The 22,182-nt window shown below is 42.5% G+C and overlaps 1 protein-coding gene across 3 annotated transcripts in view; it reads left to right on the forward strand.

Moving 5' to 3' along the window:
* The window catches only part of KYNU (kynureninase), a 91,693-nt gene that overhangs the window by 9,658 nt on the left and 59,853 nt on the right, over window positions 1–22,182 (forward strand). For all 3 annotated transcript variants that reach the window (XM_026647445.1, XM_029910491.1, XM_026647443.2), the window contains exons 3-5: window positions 3,947–4,003; window positions 4,400–4,589; window positions 9,649–9,769. In XM_026647445.1, coding sequence (XP_026503230.1) covers window positions 4,421–4,589; window positions 9,649–9,769 — 290 coding nt within the window. In that variant the 5' untranslated portion in view covers window positions 3,947–4,003; window positions 4,400–4,420. The remainder of the gene's footprint in view (window positions 1–3,946; window positions 4,004–4,399; window positions 4,590–9,648; window positions 9,770–22,182) is intronic.

Consider the following 22,182-nt stretch of genomic DNA (forward strand, 5'->3'; position numbering starts at 1 on the left):
GAAGTAGAGTTAACCGGGTGGGGGGGGGGCGGAGATTTCATCAAGGAGAAACAAACAGAAGTTTCAAACCGTAGCCTGGCCAGTCACAAAACTGGTTTTCAAAGCTTCTCTGATGCGCACCGCGCCATGCTGTGCTCCTCTAACCGCCCTGGTGTCTGGCTGCGCGTAATCAGCGGCCAGGCGATTTGCCTCTACCTCCCACCCAGCCATAAATGTCTCCCCCTTACTCTCACAGAGATTGTGGAGCGCACAGCAAGCAGCAATAACAATGGGGATATTCTTTTCGCTAAGGTCTGAGCGAGTCAGCAAGCTGCGCCAGCGCGCTTTTAAACGCCCAAATGCACATTCCACCACCATTCGGCACTTGCTCAGCCTGTAGTTGAACAGGTCCTGACTCCTGTCCAGGCTGCCTGTGTACGGCTTCATGAGCCATGGCATTAAGGGGTAGGCTTGGTCCCCAAGGATCACGATAGGCATTTCAACATCCCCAACGGTTATTTTCTGGTCCGGGAAGAAAGTCCCTTCCTCCAGCTTTCTAAACAGAGCAGAGTGCCTGAAGACGCGAGCATCATGTACCCTTCCCGGCCAGCCCACGTTGATGTCGGTGAAACGTCCCTTGTGATCCACCAGGGCTTGCAGCAGCATTGAAAAGTACCCCTTGCGGTTTATGTACTCGGTGGCTTGGTGCTCCGGTGCCAAGATAGGGATATGGGTTCTGTCTATCACCCCACCACAGTTTGGGAATCCCATTGCAGCAAAGCCATCCACTATGGTCTGCACGTTTCCCAGAGTCACTACCCTTGATATCACCAGGTCTCTCATTGCCCTGGCAATTTGGATCACAGCAGCCCCCACAGTAGAATTGCCCATTCCAAATTGATTCCTGACTGACCGGTAGCTGTCTGGCGTTGCAAGCTTCCACAGGGCTATCACCACTCGCTTCTCAACTGTGAGGGCTGCTCTCATCCTGGTATTCTGGCGCTTCAGGGCAGGGGAAAGCAAGTCACAAAGTTCCATGAAAGTGCCCTTATGCATGCGAAAGTTTCGCAGCCACTGGGAATCGTCCCACACCTGCAGCACGATGCTGTCCCACCAGTCTGTGCTTGTTTCCCGGGCCCAGAATCGGCGTTCCACTGCATCAACCTGCCCCAGGAACACCATGATTTCCACATTGCTGGGGCCTGTGCCTTGTGAGAGGTCTAGGTCCATGTCCATTTCCTCCTCACTCTCGTCGCCGCGCTCTAATCGCCACCTCCTCGGCTGGTTCCGGTTTTGCTTTGGCATGTCCTGGCTCTGCATATACTCCAGGACAATGCGCGTGGTGTTCATAGTGCTCATAATTGCCGCGGTGATCTGAGCGGGCTCCATGATCCCAGTGCTAGCTATGGCGTCTGGTCTGAAAAAAGGCGCGAAAGTAGTATCTGACGGACCAGGGGAAGAAGGGAGGGAGGGAGGGGCGAGTGACAACATGGCGTACAGGTACAGGGAATTAAAATCAAGAAAGGTGGCTTTGCATCAGGGAGAAACACAAACAACTGTCACACAGAATGCCCCCCCCCCAAAGATTGAACTCAAAAGCCAGGGTTTAGCAGGAGGGAGGGGGGAAACAAATGAATACAGAATAAATCTATTTTTTACATCTTAAGACGACGGTGCAGCATGACTGATAGCCCTCGGCATTTTCTGGGTGCTTGGCAGCAAATACTGGGCGCTTGGCAGTTAGCCTTCAGGTCTATTGCACAATCTGATACCCACTGCAGTATGACAACGATGGATACCAGTCGTAATATACTATCTACTGCCCAAAAGGCAAGGGGTTGCTGCTGTGTAGCAATCTAGCCCCACATCTGCCAGCCCCATGTCTGCCAGCACCCAGATCGCCCTCGGCCTCTTCTGGGTGCTTAGCAGACAATACTGGGCACTTGGCAGAAAATAGCATACTACGACTGATAACCATCATTGTCTGCCCAGGTGCCCATGATCGACAGCCACTGCAGTACGATGACGACGGATACCAATCGTAATATACCATCTTCTACCAAAAGGCAAGGGGCTGGTGCAATGCAGCCCTACGGCTGCCAGCCCCACAGCTGCCCGCACCCAGATCGCCGATGAAGGCTACCAGTCATGCTGCACCGTCTACCGCCAAAAGGCAGTAAGCTGCTGCTGCTGTGTAGCAATGCAGTCCCACGTCTGCCGGCACCTAGATGACATATGGTGACGGTGAGCTGAGCTGAGCGGGCTCCATGCTTGCCGTGGTATGTTGTCTGCACAGGTAACCCAGGTAAAAAGGCGCGAATCTATTGTCTGCCGTTGCTGTGACGGAGGGGGAGGGGCCTGACGACATGTACCCAGAACCCCCCGCGGCACTGTTTTGCATCATCCGGGCATTGGGATCTCAACCCAGAATTCCAATGGGCGGCGGAGACTGCGGGAACTGTGGGATAGCTACCCATAGTGCAATGCGCCAGAAGTCGACGCTAGCCTCGGTACTGTGGACGCGGTCCGCCGAACTAATGCACTTAGAGCATTTTATGTGGGGACACACACAATCAGCTGTATACAACCGATTTCTATAAAACCGGCTTCTATTAATTTGATCTAATTTCGTAGTGTAGACATACCCTAGCAGTTATATTACCACCTCAGCCTCATTGAATGGGACTCAAGCCAGTAGGCAGCCTCTTAGCACAGCTACCAGATCGGGTCCCACAGACAGCCTAGGTGGCCGAACACCTATTTTACCCAGCTTGTGAAATGTTCTGATTCTTAGGCATCGTGACACCTAAAGTAAGGCAATAGGGTATGCCCAGAGTAGAAATACAGGTGCCTAGGGAATTTTTACCCTAAAAACTAAGGCACCAAATGAGTTTAGGTGCCTACAGCATTCGGCAGCAGTTTTATGGATCACAGTGAAGCCAAAACTGGGACTTAAGCTCCTAGACCCCAGAATTAGGCACTTGAGTGCCTTCATGGATTCCACCTCTAGCATCCACATGGTGCACTGTGACTATAAGATCTCATCTGTACTGATTTTGTGTCTGACTGAGTTTCTGTGTATGTATATATATATGACCCCTTTCACTGTAGTATCTGTAGTTTTATGGAACAATGAAGCCAGATCAATAAAGCGAGGAATTTGCAGGAGGTTATTTGGCCATATTACTCTATGGTGGAATAATTTTTACCAGAGGGATATGTCGGTAAGAAGAGTGGAAGAATATAGACCCAGTTCTCAATTGCACCAGAGTTCTGCTTTGTATAGCTGAAGGGGGTGGGGAAAAGTGGCTTTAAACCAGTTTTCTTTCCCTAATTCTTAGAGCTGATCTGGTCTAGTGTGTAATCTATAGCAGCCTTTCCTTTGGGGCTGTTAAAAGGAGTGACATAGAGTGCATTCTAGCTGCCTGGAGATTTCTTTAAACTGGGCCAATCCCCAAATAGCTGATTAAGTCAGTTTTTCCAAGTGCTCCTTGGGCTGCAGAACATAGTAGGGGCTCAGTAAGACCTGGACAATAAAGTTCATAATATTCAATTCACAAAAAAGTACTTCAAAGGCAAATATTCTTTGAGAAAAAATGTTAGGCCAAATTTTCAAATAAGCCTGTGAAAATGTATCAAAAATGTATTAAGGGTACTTTTTTATGCTCCAGACACTTCACCTATAGGTGTGTCTGTTTTTCATGTGAAGACTAGTGGGATTGCAGATGTTGCATTTGTGATTTGCATACTCTGGAAAATATGGCCTGTCATGTTGACTGCTTGGCCTGTGTTTTCCCCTCTCTTTCTCACAGCAGAGGAAGTATAATGTTAAACATAAATTGGTATATGGTCTAGTATGAGTGAAATATTATTTCAAATCCTGTTCTAGAAAACACACTTCCAATCATGCCTTTGTCTGCCATCAGTGTTTCCTTTTTCTTTCTCTTCCTTTCATTATTTATTTCAGTAAGTGAAAAAGCTGAAAGAGTTTGAAGATTGCACAGACTGGAAAACAACTTCCAAGGTAGCTACACACCTGCTCTCTTTCAGACACAGATTGCAGAAACAATAAAATAATAATGCTGCCCCTGGCTTTGAGTTCTGCAAATGTGAATGACACTATAGAACTTGTTACTGCTGTCAGTGCAGTGGTAGAACTTAGAAGCTGCTGATATAATTTGAAGAGGAAACAGCATTGTATCTGGGGAAAAAATGCCTTTGGGGCTACAACAATATGTTGTCTTGTAAATGCTTGAATTGATCAATTGTAGTTTGCCATCCCATTCAAATATTTCACTTTATAAAAGCTTGGAATCAAATAAATCTTTGGTGTAAATTGAAGTCGCATTAGTGGTCTCTTATCAGCCCCTAGACAATATGTATCCTGTAGAATTTAAACTCTGATGTTTTTCATTTTAAGGTGAAATTAAATGACTTGAAAATGGATTCATCTTCTCATGGGTTCCCAGTGACCGTTTTAGAACAAACTGCCTCACAGCTAGGATGCAATCCAGCAGATCAGAAACTTGCTTTGCACTTAGATGAAGAAGATGAGCTGAAACACCTCCGTGAATGTTTCCATATTCCAAAAGTCAAGGATCTACCTCCAAGTGAGAATCATACTTATATTGGGGAGTTATGCATCTTCTGCATATGTTTTTTTCATAAATCTTTAGAAATTATTGTCACCTATAAGATAATGGAGCAATTGCAGACATATCTGAGCACAGTACGTCCTCAGTGTTGCTAAATCAATCCATCAACTTATTCTGGCACAGAATACTTTATGCTCTCATTCCCATCCTGAATTAAATGTGAAAATACAGTACTTACATAATCCTTATGCTGTCAGTCAGCTTCTTTGAACAATATAGTGACTGATTGAAAATTATAGGCAAAAGAATTTTTATCTAATGGATTGAAACTGCAGTGTCTCTAAGAACTTACAGCTCAGAGCGAATTGCTTCTTCAGTACAACATAGTTTAGTGTTATGTATTTTGTTACAATTATTTTGTGGTAATGGAAGAGACAGTATATATGTTATGTTAGAGTATATAATATTTTATTGTTAGGACTCAAGAGGAAATTAATACAGGATCCTAAGGGAAATATACAGGGCTATCTCTTAGGAAAAAAGATTGATGTGGGCAAGTAATTCAGTATAAACCATTTATTTGAACAATTGCTCCTCTTTTTCTGTTCATGAATTGTCTGCAAATAGAGCAAGACTTACCCAAATATAGTAATTTGAAATGAATCACTAAATGTCTATGAATAATTTTTTGGTCTGTAGTTTTCTTGTAAACAACTAGTTGTGAGCACTAGAAATTTAAACTGTTTTGATTGGATAAAGTCACAATGTGTTTCTGTTCCGCTGATTGGATGAACGTAAATGTTAGAATCAGGTTTCTTGTGTGAAAACTCATATACTGAAAAAGTCTCTTTTTATCAATGTTTTTACAATATTCAATTAATATTCCCTGTTTCATCAAACAATCCTGCCAGCATACACATCAATAGATATTCATAGGAAGCAAAGGTGTGATGCTAAAAAAGAAAGGATGCTAATACTTAAATTCAAGTGAATAATTGAAGAATAAAATAACTATTTAATTTTTTGCATTATTTTCTCACTTCTATGAAAGGACTCTGAATTATAAACAGACATGTCTAGCATTTGAATGTCAGGCTTGGGACCAGCAAAGCAGAAATGAGTGACAAACTTAAAGCTAAAGGGCAAACAAAAAAACTGGTAGAATTTTAATAATGTGTGTATCATCTTGACCAATGTATGTAGGGCAATGCTGATACCTTTACTCATGACAGTAACCACAAATAATCCCATGTAAATCATTGAACTGCTGTAATAGTAAATTACTATTCAGGATGAATAATGTTATTGAAATATGGCTCTTATTTTAAAACATGGTTCAGAAAAAAAAATCCCTACATCATCCTAACTTTCCCAAAGTGGTTACAATAGAACCATCGTTACAGAAATGAATACCTCTTACAGGAGACTTCCTATTCAAATTACAGATGTTAGGAATGATAATCTGGACATATCCAATTGCTTCATATTGACAGATGAGTAATTGGAGGCTATTACCTGTTTTTTGTTAAGTGCCAGTAATAGGCTGAGTGGTGCACAAGACAAAACATAGACAGTCCCTGCCTTGAACAGTTTACAATCGAAACAAGAGTGGACAGAATGTACAGGGAAGCTCAGAGAAGGGCATAAGAAGGATATATGAGTTTTGTGATTATTTATTATTATTTACTCTGTTCATATGTGCACCATGGATCTAGCATCTGGATACAGGCACAAGAATAAGTGAATATTATTTGTGGATGCAGTAATAGTAGTTTTGTAACAAAGCCTTTCAAATGAGGAATATTGTAAATGCTGTTATCCATAGGGCACATGTTGGAAGTTTTTGTTTGTTTGTTTTTTTAAATAGTGAATGTTTTAAATGGTGAATGTTTACAATATGGTTTCTAATGAGAGGATTAGTATAAAATATCTTGGCTGGCTTAAACTAGCACATTATATTCAGTTGCAAGGGCTGATGAGCAGGTTTCTTGTTTCACTAAGGACACTTGAAGATACTAGCTTAATTAATAATTCAGTTAATTTACCGCTTTTCCCACCTCCAACCACTGTTGTCCACAAAGGATCCTTCAGTTAGTACTGACTGTCAACACAGACCCTTCACCCCCATGCAGCCGATACCAATGCCATGCTCGGTAGCGGGGTGCTGTCTGAAAGGATATGTCGGTATTGAAATTCTCTAAAGAGAGATCAAAATAATCACCTTTGCAGCACACCTACTATCATCTAAGTTTTGGTTTAGGAAACCAAATCTGTTTCAGATCTCCCATGAGCAAGCCTAAGCACAAAGTACACACCAGTTCAAATCAATATAATTCTAGAAGTGTCAAGGACAGCATGCTGTTTCCTTACATGGTAAATCTATGTAGCAAACTTGTTCCTTCCTGCTGTTACAAGCTACCAGGAGACATTTAATAAATAATTCAAGAAAAATTCAAAGCTGATACCTAGTAGATCTATAACTAGCTTCTTTCTGCAAAATTTGTCCATTATGAAATAAATAAAGAATTCTGTTTACCTTCAGTGTAACAACACATAGAAATATTTGCTCACAAAACTGCTACCAAATAATCCACTGCATGTTCCTCTGCAAGTGCGGGTACAGGTGGCACATCAGAAAACACAGGGGAATATGGGGTAAAGGCCAGTCCCTGAACTGTGTGTGTTAGGTAGAGGTCCATGGTAGAAGACAGAGGGGATTCCATGAATCTCTGGACAAATTTGTGAAAGTATCTCTGCTTTCCTACTCCTTCCTGCTCCTCCTAAATACTGGCAACATGATTTGCTTCTGTTTCCATACTGTCATTAGATTCCCTAGCAAAGCTGCACTCTGTGACCCTTCTGATGAGTCACAGAGCAAGGAGGGATATCCAATCTAGTTCTCTATATGTGCAGGTGGGAAGTGATCCTTCCTGTTATTGAAGTCAATAGGAGCTTTGTCACTGACTTCAATGGAAGTAGGATTGAGCCCACATCATGGATATTTTACTCTAACAGCAGGCTGCATGGTTGTTTGTGGTCCATCTGCTCTGAAATGGAGTTTGCACAGAGGAGTTTCTGGCAGATGCACATTTGGGGGATTCTTCTGAATACCTGCTTTCTTCTCTGCTCCCATTTTGGGCTGATTACCTTACTTTTGTTCTTTATTTCCCCCATGATGCATAGAAGAGAAGCAAATGGGTATGGAACTCTCTCTCTCTCTTTGTCTCTGTCCCAAATATCTCTAGGGCACCTATCAGCTTAGTATTTCAGCAACTTGGAGTCCAAAAAAGTATCTCTTTCTATACACACAACCATAAGGAGATTTCTATATTCTGTTTTCTCTACTTTAGCACACCTGTAATATTATTGTTTCTCCCTCCCCACCCCACCCCACCCCCAACTCCATTCACCATGGTATCTAGGCCCCAAGACTGTTACATATTTCATTGGTAGCATAACAATGTACAAGGCAGTAAAAGTTTTAACAGTGTTCAGAACCCATTGTTCTCACACATCCTGAGTCCTCTATCTTTTTTCAAAAACTGTCATGAAATACAGCTCCTGTCCTGAAGAACAGCAGGGGTAAAAAATATTTACATTATGTAGATATACCATAATGACTGATCTTTCATGACATTTATCTTCACACATGAGCGGATCCTAGATAACTCGCTCCTGAAGATAAATGTCATTACAGATATTAGCCATCAAGTATTCTTTATATATTTACATAAAACATTACAATGAGGTTTTAACATAGTCTTGAAAGAGAGAGATGAGAACATCCATGGGAGACAGGTGTAATATTATGTACTCTAAAAAGTGTCAAATATCATAATGATAGTTTAACTTTATCATAATGTAAATTGTAATAACTGTTTACGCTATATAAATCAAGTAAAAACCTGCCAACAGACTAATTCTATGTCACGTTGTTCTGGGAGTTTGGCAAGCATATGGATGAGGGTTCAGTAGAACAAATGGAGTGAGATGACAGCGGAAAAGTTAGATAAATATTCAGACTTCTAAGCACTTCTTTGCATAGTCTCCATTATACTTGCTTTGTTGGGATGCCCTCAGCTTGAAACTGCTGAACTATAATTTCTTAAAGAAAATGTTGAAAGGTAACGGTAAACCTCCTAATCTCTTCTTTGACCATCTACAACCTTCTACAACAAGGCACATAACTATAGCCTAGCATAGCCAGTAGCTCTTTCTTGTCTAATGAGAAAATTATATATTTCCCCTTCATTTAGACTGAAAGGGAAATTATCAGCATTTTGTAAGAGGAAAAAGGCCCAGACCCAAGCCCTATCTGCAGTTGATAACCAAAAAAAAAAAAGAGAATCCACAGGATAACAGATGTAAAGGTAGAACAATGTGGGAAGGAGGTATGGCCAGCTTTCTGCATCAGTAGCCAATGGGCATTTATGTCTGAAGAGGGGACTGCAGTACAGAGGAGCAGTTTAGCTTTTAATTCATTACCTGTTTTAATGCTTGATTGGAATTTAAGACATACTAGTGAGATTTACAGCTCTAAATTCTGAATAAGATTCTTTTCTCTAGTCTCAGTGAGACTATTATTGTCTTCCTGGATAACAAAGGAACAGTTAATAGAACCAATTTAGAAGTGTGAATAATATTTACACCACTCTATCGTTCATGTTAAAAAGAATGTGCATGAAAAACAGGCACAGAGCATCCGTAAAACAGATTAGATTAAAATTGCTGTCTGATTTATGCTTTTTAAAAGACTTTTAAGGTTTAATTAAGAAGTTACCAAAGCTGTCTTTACTTCTGACAAATGTACTACTGGTTTGGTTCAGTGAAATATTGCAAAACCAAGAAAGAGATATTTTCTAGTCATTTAATCTATTTTTCTATAGTCCTAAAATCAAATCACTGCACAAAGAAATGTAACCTTAATGTTTGTTTCTAGCATGTATTTTATTACATTTATTTGATCTTTCCATTGATCAGGAAATTGGTGCTCTTTGGGGTGGAAGGGGATGATAGAACTGTCTGAATAATGGTACAGTTATAATTGAGCTGTTTTATTTTTTTCCCCTCCCAGCCGACTCAACTTTAGTGAATGAAAATGAAAGCTGCATATACTTTGCTGGGAATTCTCTTGGACTTCAGCCAAAAAAAGTTAAAGCTTACCTGGATGAAGAGTTGGATATGTGGGCTAAAAGGTGTGTAATTAAAGAACATGTAAAACATTAACCATCATTGCTTCAGGGGGCAACCTTTTATCTTATCTGGAGAACTAGCCTGAAAACATTTTATTAGGAGAATATTATGTTCAAACCATTCCCAAGACAAGGGTAAAACATATTCAGTGTCTTCCTAGCAAAACTTAAATCTTCTTTAAAAGGTGTGAGCTGGAAAATAGGCAAAGAGAAACTTCCAGAAGAGATAATTTTAGCCGGGCTTTCATTGGTTAAGACAGAGGGAGGCTCCCAATTGGCTCACCTGGAACGTCTTCAGACTACAGACTTTAACTTGCTCCATTCAAACTTTAGCTGTGCTTACATAGAGAGCACACATGCTCATATAATTACTGCTACTTGCCAATATACATGATACAATGTCAGTTCCCATGATGTTCTTATTAGTATTCCCAATCCCCTAATTCATCCCAACAATCCTTAAAATAGGCAAACTCCCATTTAGATGGCCCTCAGCATAGGTAGTATGGCTGCCACTGTTGGCTGTTCCCCAGCTGTTCCGATACCATGCCTGAACATTTGTTCTGTATGGGAAGAACAAACTTTCTGTCCATAGCCAAGTTTGAGCAAGCAGCTGAACATGGATTAGAACTAGCATCACAGAATGGACCTGGCGTAAGAAAAGATGGAGAAATTACAGCACTGGGGACTTCACAAACATCTCCATGTGCTGCTTAAAAGGGGAATTTATTAGAAACTAATTAAACTTGCAGTTGAATAATAAATAATAGTAAGACAGCAGCTGCTGGGCTCACGATTTGTGCAGCTATACGGAGAACAATGAGGTCCAAAGATAACAGCTATATCAGGTGACTAAAAGGGGACCTCCTTCTGGCACAGCTAGTAGCAGCACTACTATCCGCAGAAAGTACAGGAGTACTTGTGGCACCTTAGAGACTAACAAATTTATTTGAGCATAAACTTTCGTGGGCTACAGCCCACTTCATCAGATGCATAGAATGGAACATATAGTAAGAAGATATATATACATACTGAGAACATGAAAAGGTGGAAGTTGCCATACCAACTCTAAGAGGCTAATTAATTAAGATGAGCTATTATCAGCAGGAGAAAAAAAACTTTTGGAGTGATAATCAAGATGGTCTCTCTGCACATTACAGCTCTGCTAACCACACTGCATGCACTATGGTAAAAGTGCAGAGAGCCGTAGAAAGTAGTGCAAGTGCTGCCAATGTAGATCTGATGTAGGAACACCTGGAAAATTCTCACCATAAACGGCCCCATGAATGGGACCAGGTTCACTTTAAAATTGAAGAGAAGAGACAGAATGGGGAAGAAGTTAGAGGAAGGGAATACGAGAGAGACAAAAGATAGAGGAGAAGAATTCCAAAGACATCTCTGAAGTCTGTCCCTTCCTTTCCATTTTAGCAGCTAAATCCCATCTCCACACCTTTATTATCCGCTGCTTCAACTACTGCAATCTTCTAGTGTTTCTTCATATAAATTTTTCTATTAAGGCTAGTCAAAAAATTTTTATCCTTTTTTTTTCACCAAGGCTTTCAGCTAAATGAATATATTCAAGGAAAGCATATACAGGTGTAGTTTCTGTGAAAAAGTGTTATTTTATTTCCACTGGAAAATTCAAAAATGGAAAATCTTCAGCAATTTTTTTTTCCCTGTGAAAAATCAAAATTTTTCCATGGGGGAGTGGGACCCCTATTTTTCAACCTGCTGTTATTTCTGTATCTTCTTTCATGGCCACCCCAAAATTAGGTGGCACATTTAATCCCACCTGAAAACTTACTTCTGAAACATGTGGCAAGAAAAGATATGAAACTAGAGAGAGAGAAGGAATTGAACTATTGAATTCTCATGTTACCTTATTGTCACTCTTTTCCTCCCTCTCCTCTTCCCTAAGGGATTGTCAAGTTAAATTTAGATAGTATGCTTTATGGACCATGGAATCTTAGCCTGTTTTCTGAGGTGTCCAACATATACCTGGGCAACTGCAACAGGGGAGAGAGGGAAGGGAGAAATAATAATGAGGGAGCAGAGATTAGAAGGAAGAGAATAACCAGATGAGTGAGTTATTTGGGAAAAGAAGAAAAAAGGAGTTTTACTGGGTAGAGTATATTGACCTTAAGAACCCTTCAGTGTCAGCTGCTAAAAGGTTTACTGTTCCATAACAGAAACTCCTAACAGGCGAGCCTGGCAGACTCACTATGCTGAACACATTGCTTTCATGATATTTATCCAAAGAGGGTCAAGGGGGAGGTATCTAATACAAATTTGTCATACTGATTCTCATAATCATTGTGAGATGTATGTACAGATGATATTTAAGGAGTTGTGTATATGTACTGAAAATATGTCTTAAAATCTGCATCCAAGGCAGAGATGATGAACAGGTTTTGGATCAGACAAAGGACTTTGATTCACCTGTCTCTCTGTCAGCCATGTAGATTAAGCATTATAGGCAATGTTCCCTCTAATTTTTTCCATCCCTGTGCAGAATGAATTTTGTTATGTGTAATGCTAATATTGAGGTAACATGCAGATATGCACCACCAGTAGAAACAAAAAAACCTAGATATAATTTTAAAAAGTTTTAACCATGACAAAGCTGAGGCAGCCCAAGAGAGAAAAGGTGTCACACTGAAGACCGCTGTGGTGGAAAAATGACACTAGTGGGAGCTGTGGTCATACAGAGGGATGATTCTGTCACCTACACCGATCTCTACGAGGACCTCACAAACCCTGCAGCAAGGCGATTTGAAGAGGCACTCTCAGCGCTGGGGCTGCTGCAGGGAGAGAGGACTCCCCACAGCAGCCCCGGCTGGCCTAGACAAGCGTCTCTCCCCACAGACACCATGGAGCTGGGAGAGACAGGCTTCTCTCTCCACAGCTGCTCCAGAATGAGGAGGAGTCCTCTCTCCCCACCACAGCACCGGGGCAGGCCCTGGCCACCGCATCCCTGGAGCAGGCGCTAGGGCTGGGGTAGAGGCGTCTCTCACTGGCCACCATAGCCCTACACATCCCAAGCTCCCCACCCCCCACCTCGCCCCACTGCCCCCACCCACCCTGTATTCCCCCACCTCACCTTCTTACACGTTCCCTCCAGGGTCAAGGCACACCTGTGGCTGCACGCCTGCATGGCTCCACTAATTAGGTGCGCGGCCCTTGATGCCCTCTTGAGTGGCCGCGTAAACATGCACCTTAGAGGGAATGCAGATTGTTGGCCAAAACAATGAAAGCCCCATTTACATATGACTCAAGAGGGGTGTGGGAAGTCCAACAGGAGACAAGACACTAGAAAATAAACCCCAGGAGAGAGGGGCGCATACTGACTCTGGGGACAAAATAAAAAACTTTGGGGGTATAAGACAAAGGCAAAAAGACACCATTTTTTCCCCATTCCCTGAGGCATGAATGCTTGGATCCTAGTTTGACTGAAAATCAGCTAGCTCTGCCAAAGACTGAATCCTAGGGGGAAAATCTCCTTTATTAAATAGGAAAGGTAACCATAGAGAAGTGTAGACCCAGGTTTGCTTTTTATGTTTCTTTTTTACATAATAATTTCTGTTTCTATTGTCCTCATTCACTATCTCTTATATCATATATAACAACTTCTGGTTGTTTTCACTATAAATGTATCAGTGCAGTAATGTTATATTGGAGTTGAACTTCTGTTGACTCGTAACAAGCTGGTGTGTGTACTGTTCCTTTGGGGACAGATTATCTGGTAGTTTCTTTGAGTGTCCAGTGCTTAAAGGCTGAACACTGCAACGAGTGCTCCGAGCACTCGGGTTGGTGTGTGCCTATCACTAGCCTGCACAGAAAAAGTGAAGTCTGCAGAGACCTGGATGGCAGCGCTTGTGTGGCCAGAGGCTGTTGATTTCAGGAAGCTGAGCTACTGCAGGCACAGAAAAGAATGCTTCATGCTGAAGGCAGGTAGTGGTAAGGTGCCACGGAACTTTCGGTACCCCTGAGGCACATCACAATGATATGGCTAGAACAGATGTGAGTTCCTGGTGAGTGGTCAGAGGAAAGGTGGGGAGGCTGACTGGGGAAAGTAGGTTCTACTAATTGGATACATTTTCTACAATAGGCAATTGGCTGCTACAGAAGCATAATAATATACATTACACTGTAAATGTGGAAATGTTGCACTTGCTTGTTTTACTCCTTAAAAGGTGAAGGTTGCAGTTAATAAAAATGGCTTACAACTTACAATAGCTAGTTGCATTCTTATAGGGGAGGAGGGAGTTGTTCTGAATGAATTTGAACTTTGTGAAGCACTCTTTCCTCTTGGCTATTAATTCAGCACAGCTCTGCAGTTTCTGTATTCATTTTAAAAAATTGCAACCCTGTCCATTTCTGTATGATTATCATACTTTATCACGGAAATGGCTGGCTTCTTTCAAAAGGTTAAAGTCAGATAGCACTCTTCTCTGTAAAATGATGCAGAGAGAGCATATTTCAGCTCCCTCACTGTCCCTTTTTGTTGGTTTGCTTTCCATTCTTCTGTTTGTCTTTGTGACAATGAAGGATATAAAAAATCCAAAAGGAAAGGTGATGCAGCATGAGGTTCCATAATATCAAAAATGCCTTCAAAACAAAAACTAAATCTTAGAAAAAAATCTGGGTAAACATGATTTCAAACCCTCTGAACAGAGGGAACAAATCTACAAAGGCTTCTTGCGAAAAATACTGTTTGGCCCAAAACACCTTACTCGGTAAATAGCAGAAAGTTAAAAAACTATATCACTGTCTTAGCTATAGAGACACCTAAGGCAACTGAGAAAGTCAAAATAAGGTCAGTACAAAATAGAACAGAGTAGAGAAGCTTACACTTGGAGAAGTCAGCATGCAAAAGAAAAAAAAAGCAATAAAAAGAGAGAGTAGATAGTTGAAGCCATTCAAAATGGTTCATGGTGCCTTTTACCTTTAGGTTACCAAGCACAACTAGGTAAACTCCAGGACATGTAAATAGTGTCTGAGGGTTGTTACAACTGATGGCTGTTTAATAGCCTATGTGTTGGCAATCTAAGATTTTGCAGTGGGGTGTAAGTGAGATTATATAAATAAATAAAAGGAATCAAATAAATATCATTATGCAAATTAGATGTATCCTTATGAAAGCAAGTAAATCTAATATTTTACACAAGCAGTACTCTCAGGGATCCTGACTGTCTTTTAAAGCAGTACTTCGCCTTTTCTATCAGTTTGTTAGTGTCTTAGGTCTCCTTTCAATAAACTTCAAAGCTAGTTCATTCAAACAGTGCTCACTTATTTTAGTGCCTTGGTTGTTTTTCAGGTAAGCAAGAGTGGCAAAGGAACACTGCCCAGTAGCGGCAGTCGGAGGCAGAATAGCAAATATCCTTAGCTGTATGTGATTAAAGCATCTAAACAGATTAGGGTCTGGGGAGAGACTAGAAACTTCTCCTCTCTTGCCTTGGTTCTTTCTACCCTCCTATGTTGGCCCTTTCCAACTTGCTCCAAGTCTTGTTCATTCCTTTCTCTTTTTCACTGGTCCCCGTCTCCTTTTCTTCCCCTCAGTCCTTTGCCCCCACTTACCTGCACCTCCTTAATCTTCCTGTCCTTTTCCTGAATCCTTTATTATTTATTTTGATTTATGCAAACAACTAAAAGGTGCCCATCTCACCCTCTAGGCATCCTAATCAGTCTCTGAAAAATAATCAAGCAAATATGAAAACAGGGAACTAACAGCAATCCTCTCAAATATGATGGTAACTAATTACACCACACAGCACAGCAGAGGTGATGAAAAATACTCCTCCCTCCCTAAATATTACTCTTCTTGCAGCATCCACTTTCTAAAGATGGGAAAATAAACCTTGTAGTGCTCTCTGAAGATCAACAAAAATTCAGGCTAATTCTGATGAAGTGAGTGGAAGCAAGTTTCTTAACTCTGTATCATTGTTGGAGAACACTCTGCCAGCAGCAATCATCAGTAGCAACTAACAGATCTGCCGCCATCAGCATAGACACTTGGTGGCAAGATCTGAAGTCAATGAAGTGAAGATTTTCACTGACTGGGGGTCTGACCATTGATCTTTATCCATTGCTAGGAGGAGATTCTGAACTAACATAGCTAGTTCAGTGTCTGTATCATACCCTGATTGGTATGCAGTCTGACAAGGGTCAGGAAATCTGCGGTATATAGATACTGTTGTCTCTCCATAAGGTTTCCAGTAATCTTAATCACAAAGGGAACCTCCAAAACACAGGGCCGGATTTACAACTTCCATGCCCGTAGGCACAGCATTTTCAGTGTCCCCCCCCACCCCGCCTACATCTGATCTTTGTGTTTTCTGTAAAAAATGAAACTTTTTAAACCCAATTTTAACTTTTAGGCACCCCTAGAATGCTAGTGCCCCTAGGCACGGGTCTATTGTGTCTAAACTGGAAATCTGGCGCTGCCAACACAGGGCAATTTTTAGATTGTCAGTGCTAAGTGGTGATTTCTTGAGCACAGGTCGTAGCAAATGTCTCTAAGAGCAGCAGGCTTAAGGGAAGCACTGGCAGTCCCCATTACTACTGGTTGTAGTACTCCCTCCCCATTCGCCTCACCCTCCCCTGCCCTTCATCAGCCAGATAAGGCATGGATCTAGAACAGGGGTAGGCAACCTATGGCACGTGTGCCAAAGGCAGCACGCAAGCTGGTTTTCAGTGGCACTGACACTGCCCGGGTCCGGGGGGCTCTGCATTTTAATTTAATTTTAAATGAAGCTTCTTAAACATTTTAAAAACCTTATTTACTTTACATAAAACAATAGTTTAGTTATATGTTATAGACTTGTAGAAAGAGACCTTCTAAAAACATTAAAATGTATTACTGGCACGCGAAACCTTAAATTAGAGTGAATAAATGAAGACTCGGCACACCACTTCTGAAAGTTTGCCGAACCCTGATCTAGAACACAGTTTGTCACACAGAGTTCTACCATCATATCTCAGCACCTCAGAACGCTCTGTCTGGAACTCAGATAGAGTATTTGTTCCCTCACAATACTGTCCTGCTTCCACTGATGCTGAGAATTCAGCCCAAATCAGCAATTTTTCTATGCAAATGAGTAACATCCTGACAATGGAAGATTCTTAAATCAGCCCCAAGCTAAGACAGGCAGGATTAACCAAACTGTCAATGTCCCTAGAAAAATGAGCTGATAGACAATTAGCAGGTGCTTTAGTGAAGGCAAAGAATCTCTTCTTTGCCTCACGCGCAGTTGAGGCAGCTTTATGATAATATCAGAATCAGTGCAGTACTTTGGCCATTGGCACTAGACCAGCCTTCTCTCTTGGTTCATACATCATAAATAATGATACACCAAGTTCAGACTTGTGTGGATGGAGGTAGGGAGGAATAAGAATACTGTAGACAAGTTTTGACAGTTTTCATTAGTTCCAGTTACAATGTTAGTTTTGCAATGTGGTTGGTAGGTAACAATGGGAGTGCTAGTGTAGACATGTGCTATAGGCCACCAGCATTTTCTAACATCATGTGTTGATACTTGTATCAGGATTAGATGATACAATTCTAAGAACACCATCTGCCACAGAAAGCTTGTTGTGGTGGGGTGGCTGCTCCACTCAGGCAGGAGACGGGTTAAGGCAGCCATGGAGAGGCTGTGCAGAACCCAGCCAATCGGGAAAGGGCTCGCTGGGAGAGCCAATCAAGAGAAGGCTTGCTGGAGCAGCCCATATATAAAGGGCTACTCAGCAGAACATAGGCAGTCTCTTCCTGGAGGGCAAAGGGGGAAAGACTGTCTGCGGAGGAGGATTGGAGGCAGGGCAGGGCAGGGCAGCGCAGCAGAGCTCTGGGCTGACTATGGTCAGACTGAGGCCCTGAAGCAAGGGCGTGGAAGATGCTAGGGCTATGGGGGAAGTGGCCCAGGGAAAGTAGGCAGCCGGGAATAGGAGGAGGGGCAGTAAGTGGCTGCCAGAGATTGGGTCCCTGGGCCACGACCCAGGGTAGCGAGTGGGTCTGGGTTCCCCCACATTTACCCCTACTTGTCTATGAGGAGAATGGCCTAAATCCAGACTGCAGTTTGCCCCTGAAGCCAGGGGCTAGACTAGAGACTGCAGTTGGCCACTGAGGCAAGTGGAAGGACTGAGGACTGCCTGTCCCCTGAAAGGGGGGAGACAGCAGGCTGGGGCACAGCCAGAGGGCCATGTCCTGAAAAGGATGCTGTGGTCCAGTAGCAACGTGGGTCCAGATGGTGGAGACGATGGAGGAAGTGGACCCTGCATCCCAGCCCTGAGCCCCCTCCCACACTCTAAACCCTGCGGCCCCACCCCCACCACATAAATTTTGTTATGTGCACCATTATGAAGGTGATGTGTCACACATCACCTCCACATTGGGACACACAACAAAAGTCATTCCGCACATGGGTGGGAAAAATTAGAGGGAACACTGGTTGTGACCAGGGCAGCATGGCTCGGGCAGACTCAGGCTTCATTTCTCCCTCCCCCCCTCCCCCAGAGTCTTGTAGTAAATTTTGTTAGAAAGGGGTCACAGTGCAATGAAGTTTGAGAACCCCTCTGTTAGAGCTTTAAATGTCCCGTTGCTTTGTTTCTCTTGGTTTTGCTTTTATCCTACTGTTTCATATAACTCTCATATCCATGCATTTCTTCCTTTCTTTCTATAGTGGAAACTATAATCAAAATTTAAATATCTGTATTGGCTCATAAAATAACTGGCATAAAACACTGGCAAAGGAAGATCCTTCCTTTTGTTTGTAGATGATTTGGACAGGAAAATATTCTCTCTCTCTCTCTCCCCCTCCCTTCCTAACCCTCTTGTACAAAGTTGGATGAGACCAGAAGACCTTTGAAGTAGGAGATTGATTATTTCCCTAGTGAACTTTAAATCAGCTGGGGGACAAAGATCTCAAAGGGAAATTGGCATTATGATGTCAAGCCAAATTGCAAACAGACAAGCAACTGCATAAATATTAATTTTCTCAGTGAGAAACTCTGTAGTCTACACAACGGTTCTGTATCAGCTTTTCTCATGCGCTTTGATGAACCAGGCATGTATTCATTTCTTTGGGTATCTCCACTTAAATCTCTGTCACTACCTAAGGGTAGAGTGGAAACAAAATGAGACAATAGGCTATCTGTCTGATGTCCAATGAGCGGAATGCCATGAGACCTGCAGTAGTTACTATATCCTTAAAGATTATTATCCCCAGTGTCTACCAGACTTGGGAATGGGGTGGCATAATATGCAGAAAGATAAATTCTCTGAGGCAGAGCATAGAATTTTACAACCTAAGTGTAATAGAATGTATTGTGCCATCAGCAAAGGCTACAGAGTTCTATGTGATTAAAATAAAAAAGGAGACAAGAATATGCCTTTAAGTACCATTTTAGCTGTAATAATTTTTGTCTCTTAGCATTTATGTTGGCCATCAGGAAAGAGACAGGCTGAAAGCTGTTCCATAATAATATGAATAATAATAATTAATACTGCTTCTCCCATTCTCCATTATGCTTTTATTTTCATTTTTTTCTCCCAAAATAAAATATAAAAGTGTCCAAGGTTCATATCAGTTTTCCGAGTAAACTGGAAATTAGTTCTGGAATTGTGTTACAGAACATGCTGGTGAAGAGACCTTTCACCAGTAAATTCACCTTAGGAGGACATTAATGTCTATAGACGGGAGAAAGCTAAAGAAAGAAGAAAATCCCATAGGTTGTTGTCGCTTTCCACTCAGCCATGCCTAGTGTGCCCTTTTCAGAACTGCAAATCCAGTGAGGACAGGGAGGTAATTCAGCCCAAGGAAAATCCTTCTGTTTTGCCATCAACAATCTATATTGGTTTCTTTCCTACCATAAAGATGAGTTTTGAAGGGAAGTTAGTGATGGCTGTCTACCTGTTATCCTCTGCACAGAGACAGAGAGAAATTGTTTTATGGACTGAGCCCAGCCTAGAAACTCTTTCATATTAATCCTCCTGGCTCTGAGCCTGACTTCTTCTGCCCCCAAACCACTGGTCACTTAGCATCTCTGCCTCAGTTTCCTCATCTATCAAATTGGAAATATTACTTGCCTACAAGAACCATGCCCATTTCCTATTAAAATTATTTCTTTAGGGATTAATTTTAAGGCTGGGAAAAGATGCTTCAGCCCAGCTCCAAATGATTGTATCTGCATTGGGGGGGAAGTGATATCCTCTGGTCTCAGTGTTAGATTTCTTCTCATTTAATATCTTAGAGCCAGATTGAGCTGCTTGTAAACAAGATGGGGGAGATGGCGGTGTCTTTGCTCATCTTTGCTCCATTGTGCATCTACATAGGGGCCAGTGCAGGGGTTTGCTCTTCCTGAGCAAAATGGGGATGAGATGGGTAACAGAAATCTTTGTTTTGTTCAGAAATTGTTCTTTACTCTGAATCAGTTAATTGCTGAAGTGTAAATGTGGCTCATGTCCATCAGAAACCATAGGATTATAAAAAGTCCATATATGTGTGGAAGAGGGGTGCTGCAGGACAAAAATTGATCCGGGGAGGGTTTGGAATTGCTTGGGGAAAACATTTTAAAGAAAGTGGGAAAGGGTATGAGCCCTTCTGAAGTTGGTGACTAGTTCATACAACATGTTTGGTGATGCATTCATATGCCAGAAGGCTCCCCCTGAGTTTGGGGGGAACATCATACGCCTGCTGCACTTCTGAAGGTTTATTTAGACCACAGTTCTTTTTTACTTTTGTCACAGCTTCTGGTTCTTCTTGTTCTCCACCCATTTCCCCACTGGCTCAGTTCCTCTTCTGAAGTAGCTTTATTTTTTTTCAGTTCAGCCACCTGCAGTCTGGTATTTCAGATTCCACATGTGCCTTCTGGTGTTCTGCAAGCAGGAAAATTATAGTGTATGAGAGAGGAGTCCAGGAATAACATTCCCCTAAATTAACACCAATATTATTTTTTCATATACTGATTTATTTTGTAATTAAACATTTGCAATTTACATGTATAGATTTATAAGTACATTGGTTACCTGACAAACTTATCTTTTTGCATTGTTTGTAGCAGAGATGACTTCAAACAACATAGTTCAGATTCAGATGTAGATTCCAAATGCTACAGGTGTTTGGTTTGGTCCTCATAAAGAGAGGAATCATTTTCAAAATATGATTTAGAAATACCAGCTAGGATTTCAGACACCCCCCAAATTCAATGGACATTTGGATCTGGGGTTCTATGGCTCTGAATAATTTTTTAGGCGGAAGAAAGGAAATGTCTGGAGAAGATTCACCCCTGAATATACAGCATACACATACATGTCATTTTGTACAATATGGTGAATTCAAGTGGGCAAAGGTTTTTCTATTCAAAGAGGCTGTAAATCATCTTTGACAAGGATTGCTGTTACCTAACAGCAAGGAAATCCTCCTGTCCTTCCTCCTCCACCCTACGTAGCCCCCCTTCGATATAAATGCTGCTTTTGGATTACATTGTGGCTTATGCTATGCAGCCATGCACAAGAGTAAGGGGGTGTAAAGCATCCCTTACTCTCCTGTGCTGGCTACCAGAATTGTCGTTAGCAGTGCAGGTGGGAAAGCAGCATTGCAGGGTCAGTAGTCCCCTTCCCTTACATGTGTAAGGAGTTCCCTTACATGTGTGAGGAGCAGGGATGGGAAGTACTTGCTCCAGTGCACCAGCCAGCACAGCTATGCCAGGTATATGGCTGGTACAGATTACTTCCCTTCTCCACGCACACACACACACAGCAAGCACCACCAAGTTCCCATCTTGTACACAGTCTGCTCCTGAGACTGTGCAACTATGTGCTGCCCACTTATACAGGGCTTGTGACAAAGGTGTAATCTAGCCCTTTGTGGTTTTCTAAACAAAACATCCATTTGGGGGTTTATTTGTTTGTTTATTGGTCAAAATTTTGAATGAGATGTTTTCCAGTCTTTAAAACCCCTCTTAGATGTCAGTAAATTCATTGTTGGTGACTCTATTTGTTACAAGCTCATGTGGTATTATAAATGTACTCAGGGCCGGTGCAAGGAAGTTTCATGCCCTAGGCAAAACTTCCACCTTGCGCCCGCCCCCCGCCAGCCCTGCGGCAGCTCCCCGCCCCCCCCCCCCGCCCGGGCCCCCCCCCCCCCCAGCAGCTCCCCCCCTCTCTGAGGCGCTCCCCCGCGGCAGCTCCCCCCCCAGGGAGCCATGCGGCAGCTCCCCACCCCAGCTCACCTCTGCTCTGCCTCCTCCCCGAGCACACCACCCCTGCTCTAATTCTCCTCCCCTCCCAGGCTTGTGGCGCCAAATAGCTGATTGGCGCCGCAAGCCTGGGAGGCGGGAGAAGTGGAGCAGCAACGGCATGCTTGGGGAGGGGGCAGAGTAGAGGTGAGCTGGGGTGAGGAGCCGTGTGGCAGCTCCCCCCC

This window comes from Terrapene carolina, unplaced genomic scaffold, assembly GCF_002925995.2.
Source record: "Terrapene carolina triunguis isolate 2854851 unplaced genomic scaffold, T_m_triunguis-2.0 Scaffold62, whole genome shotgun sequence".
In the NCBI taxonomy this organism is placed as follows: domain Eukaryota; kingdom Metazoa; phylum Chordata; order Testudines; family Emydidae; genus Terrapene; species Terrapene triunguis.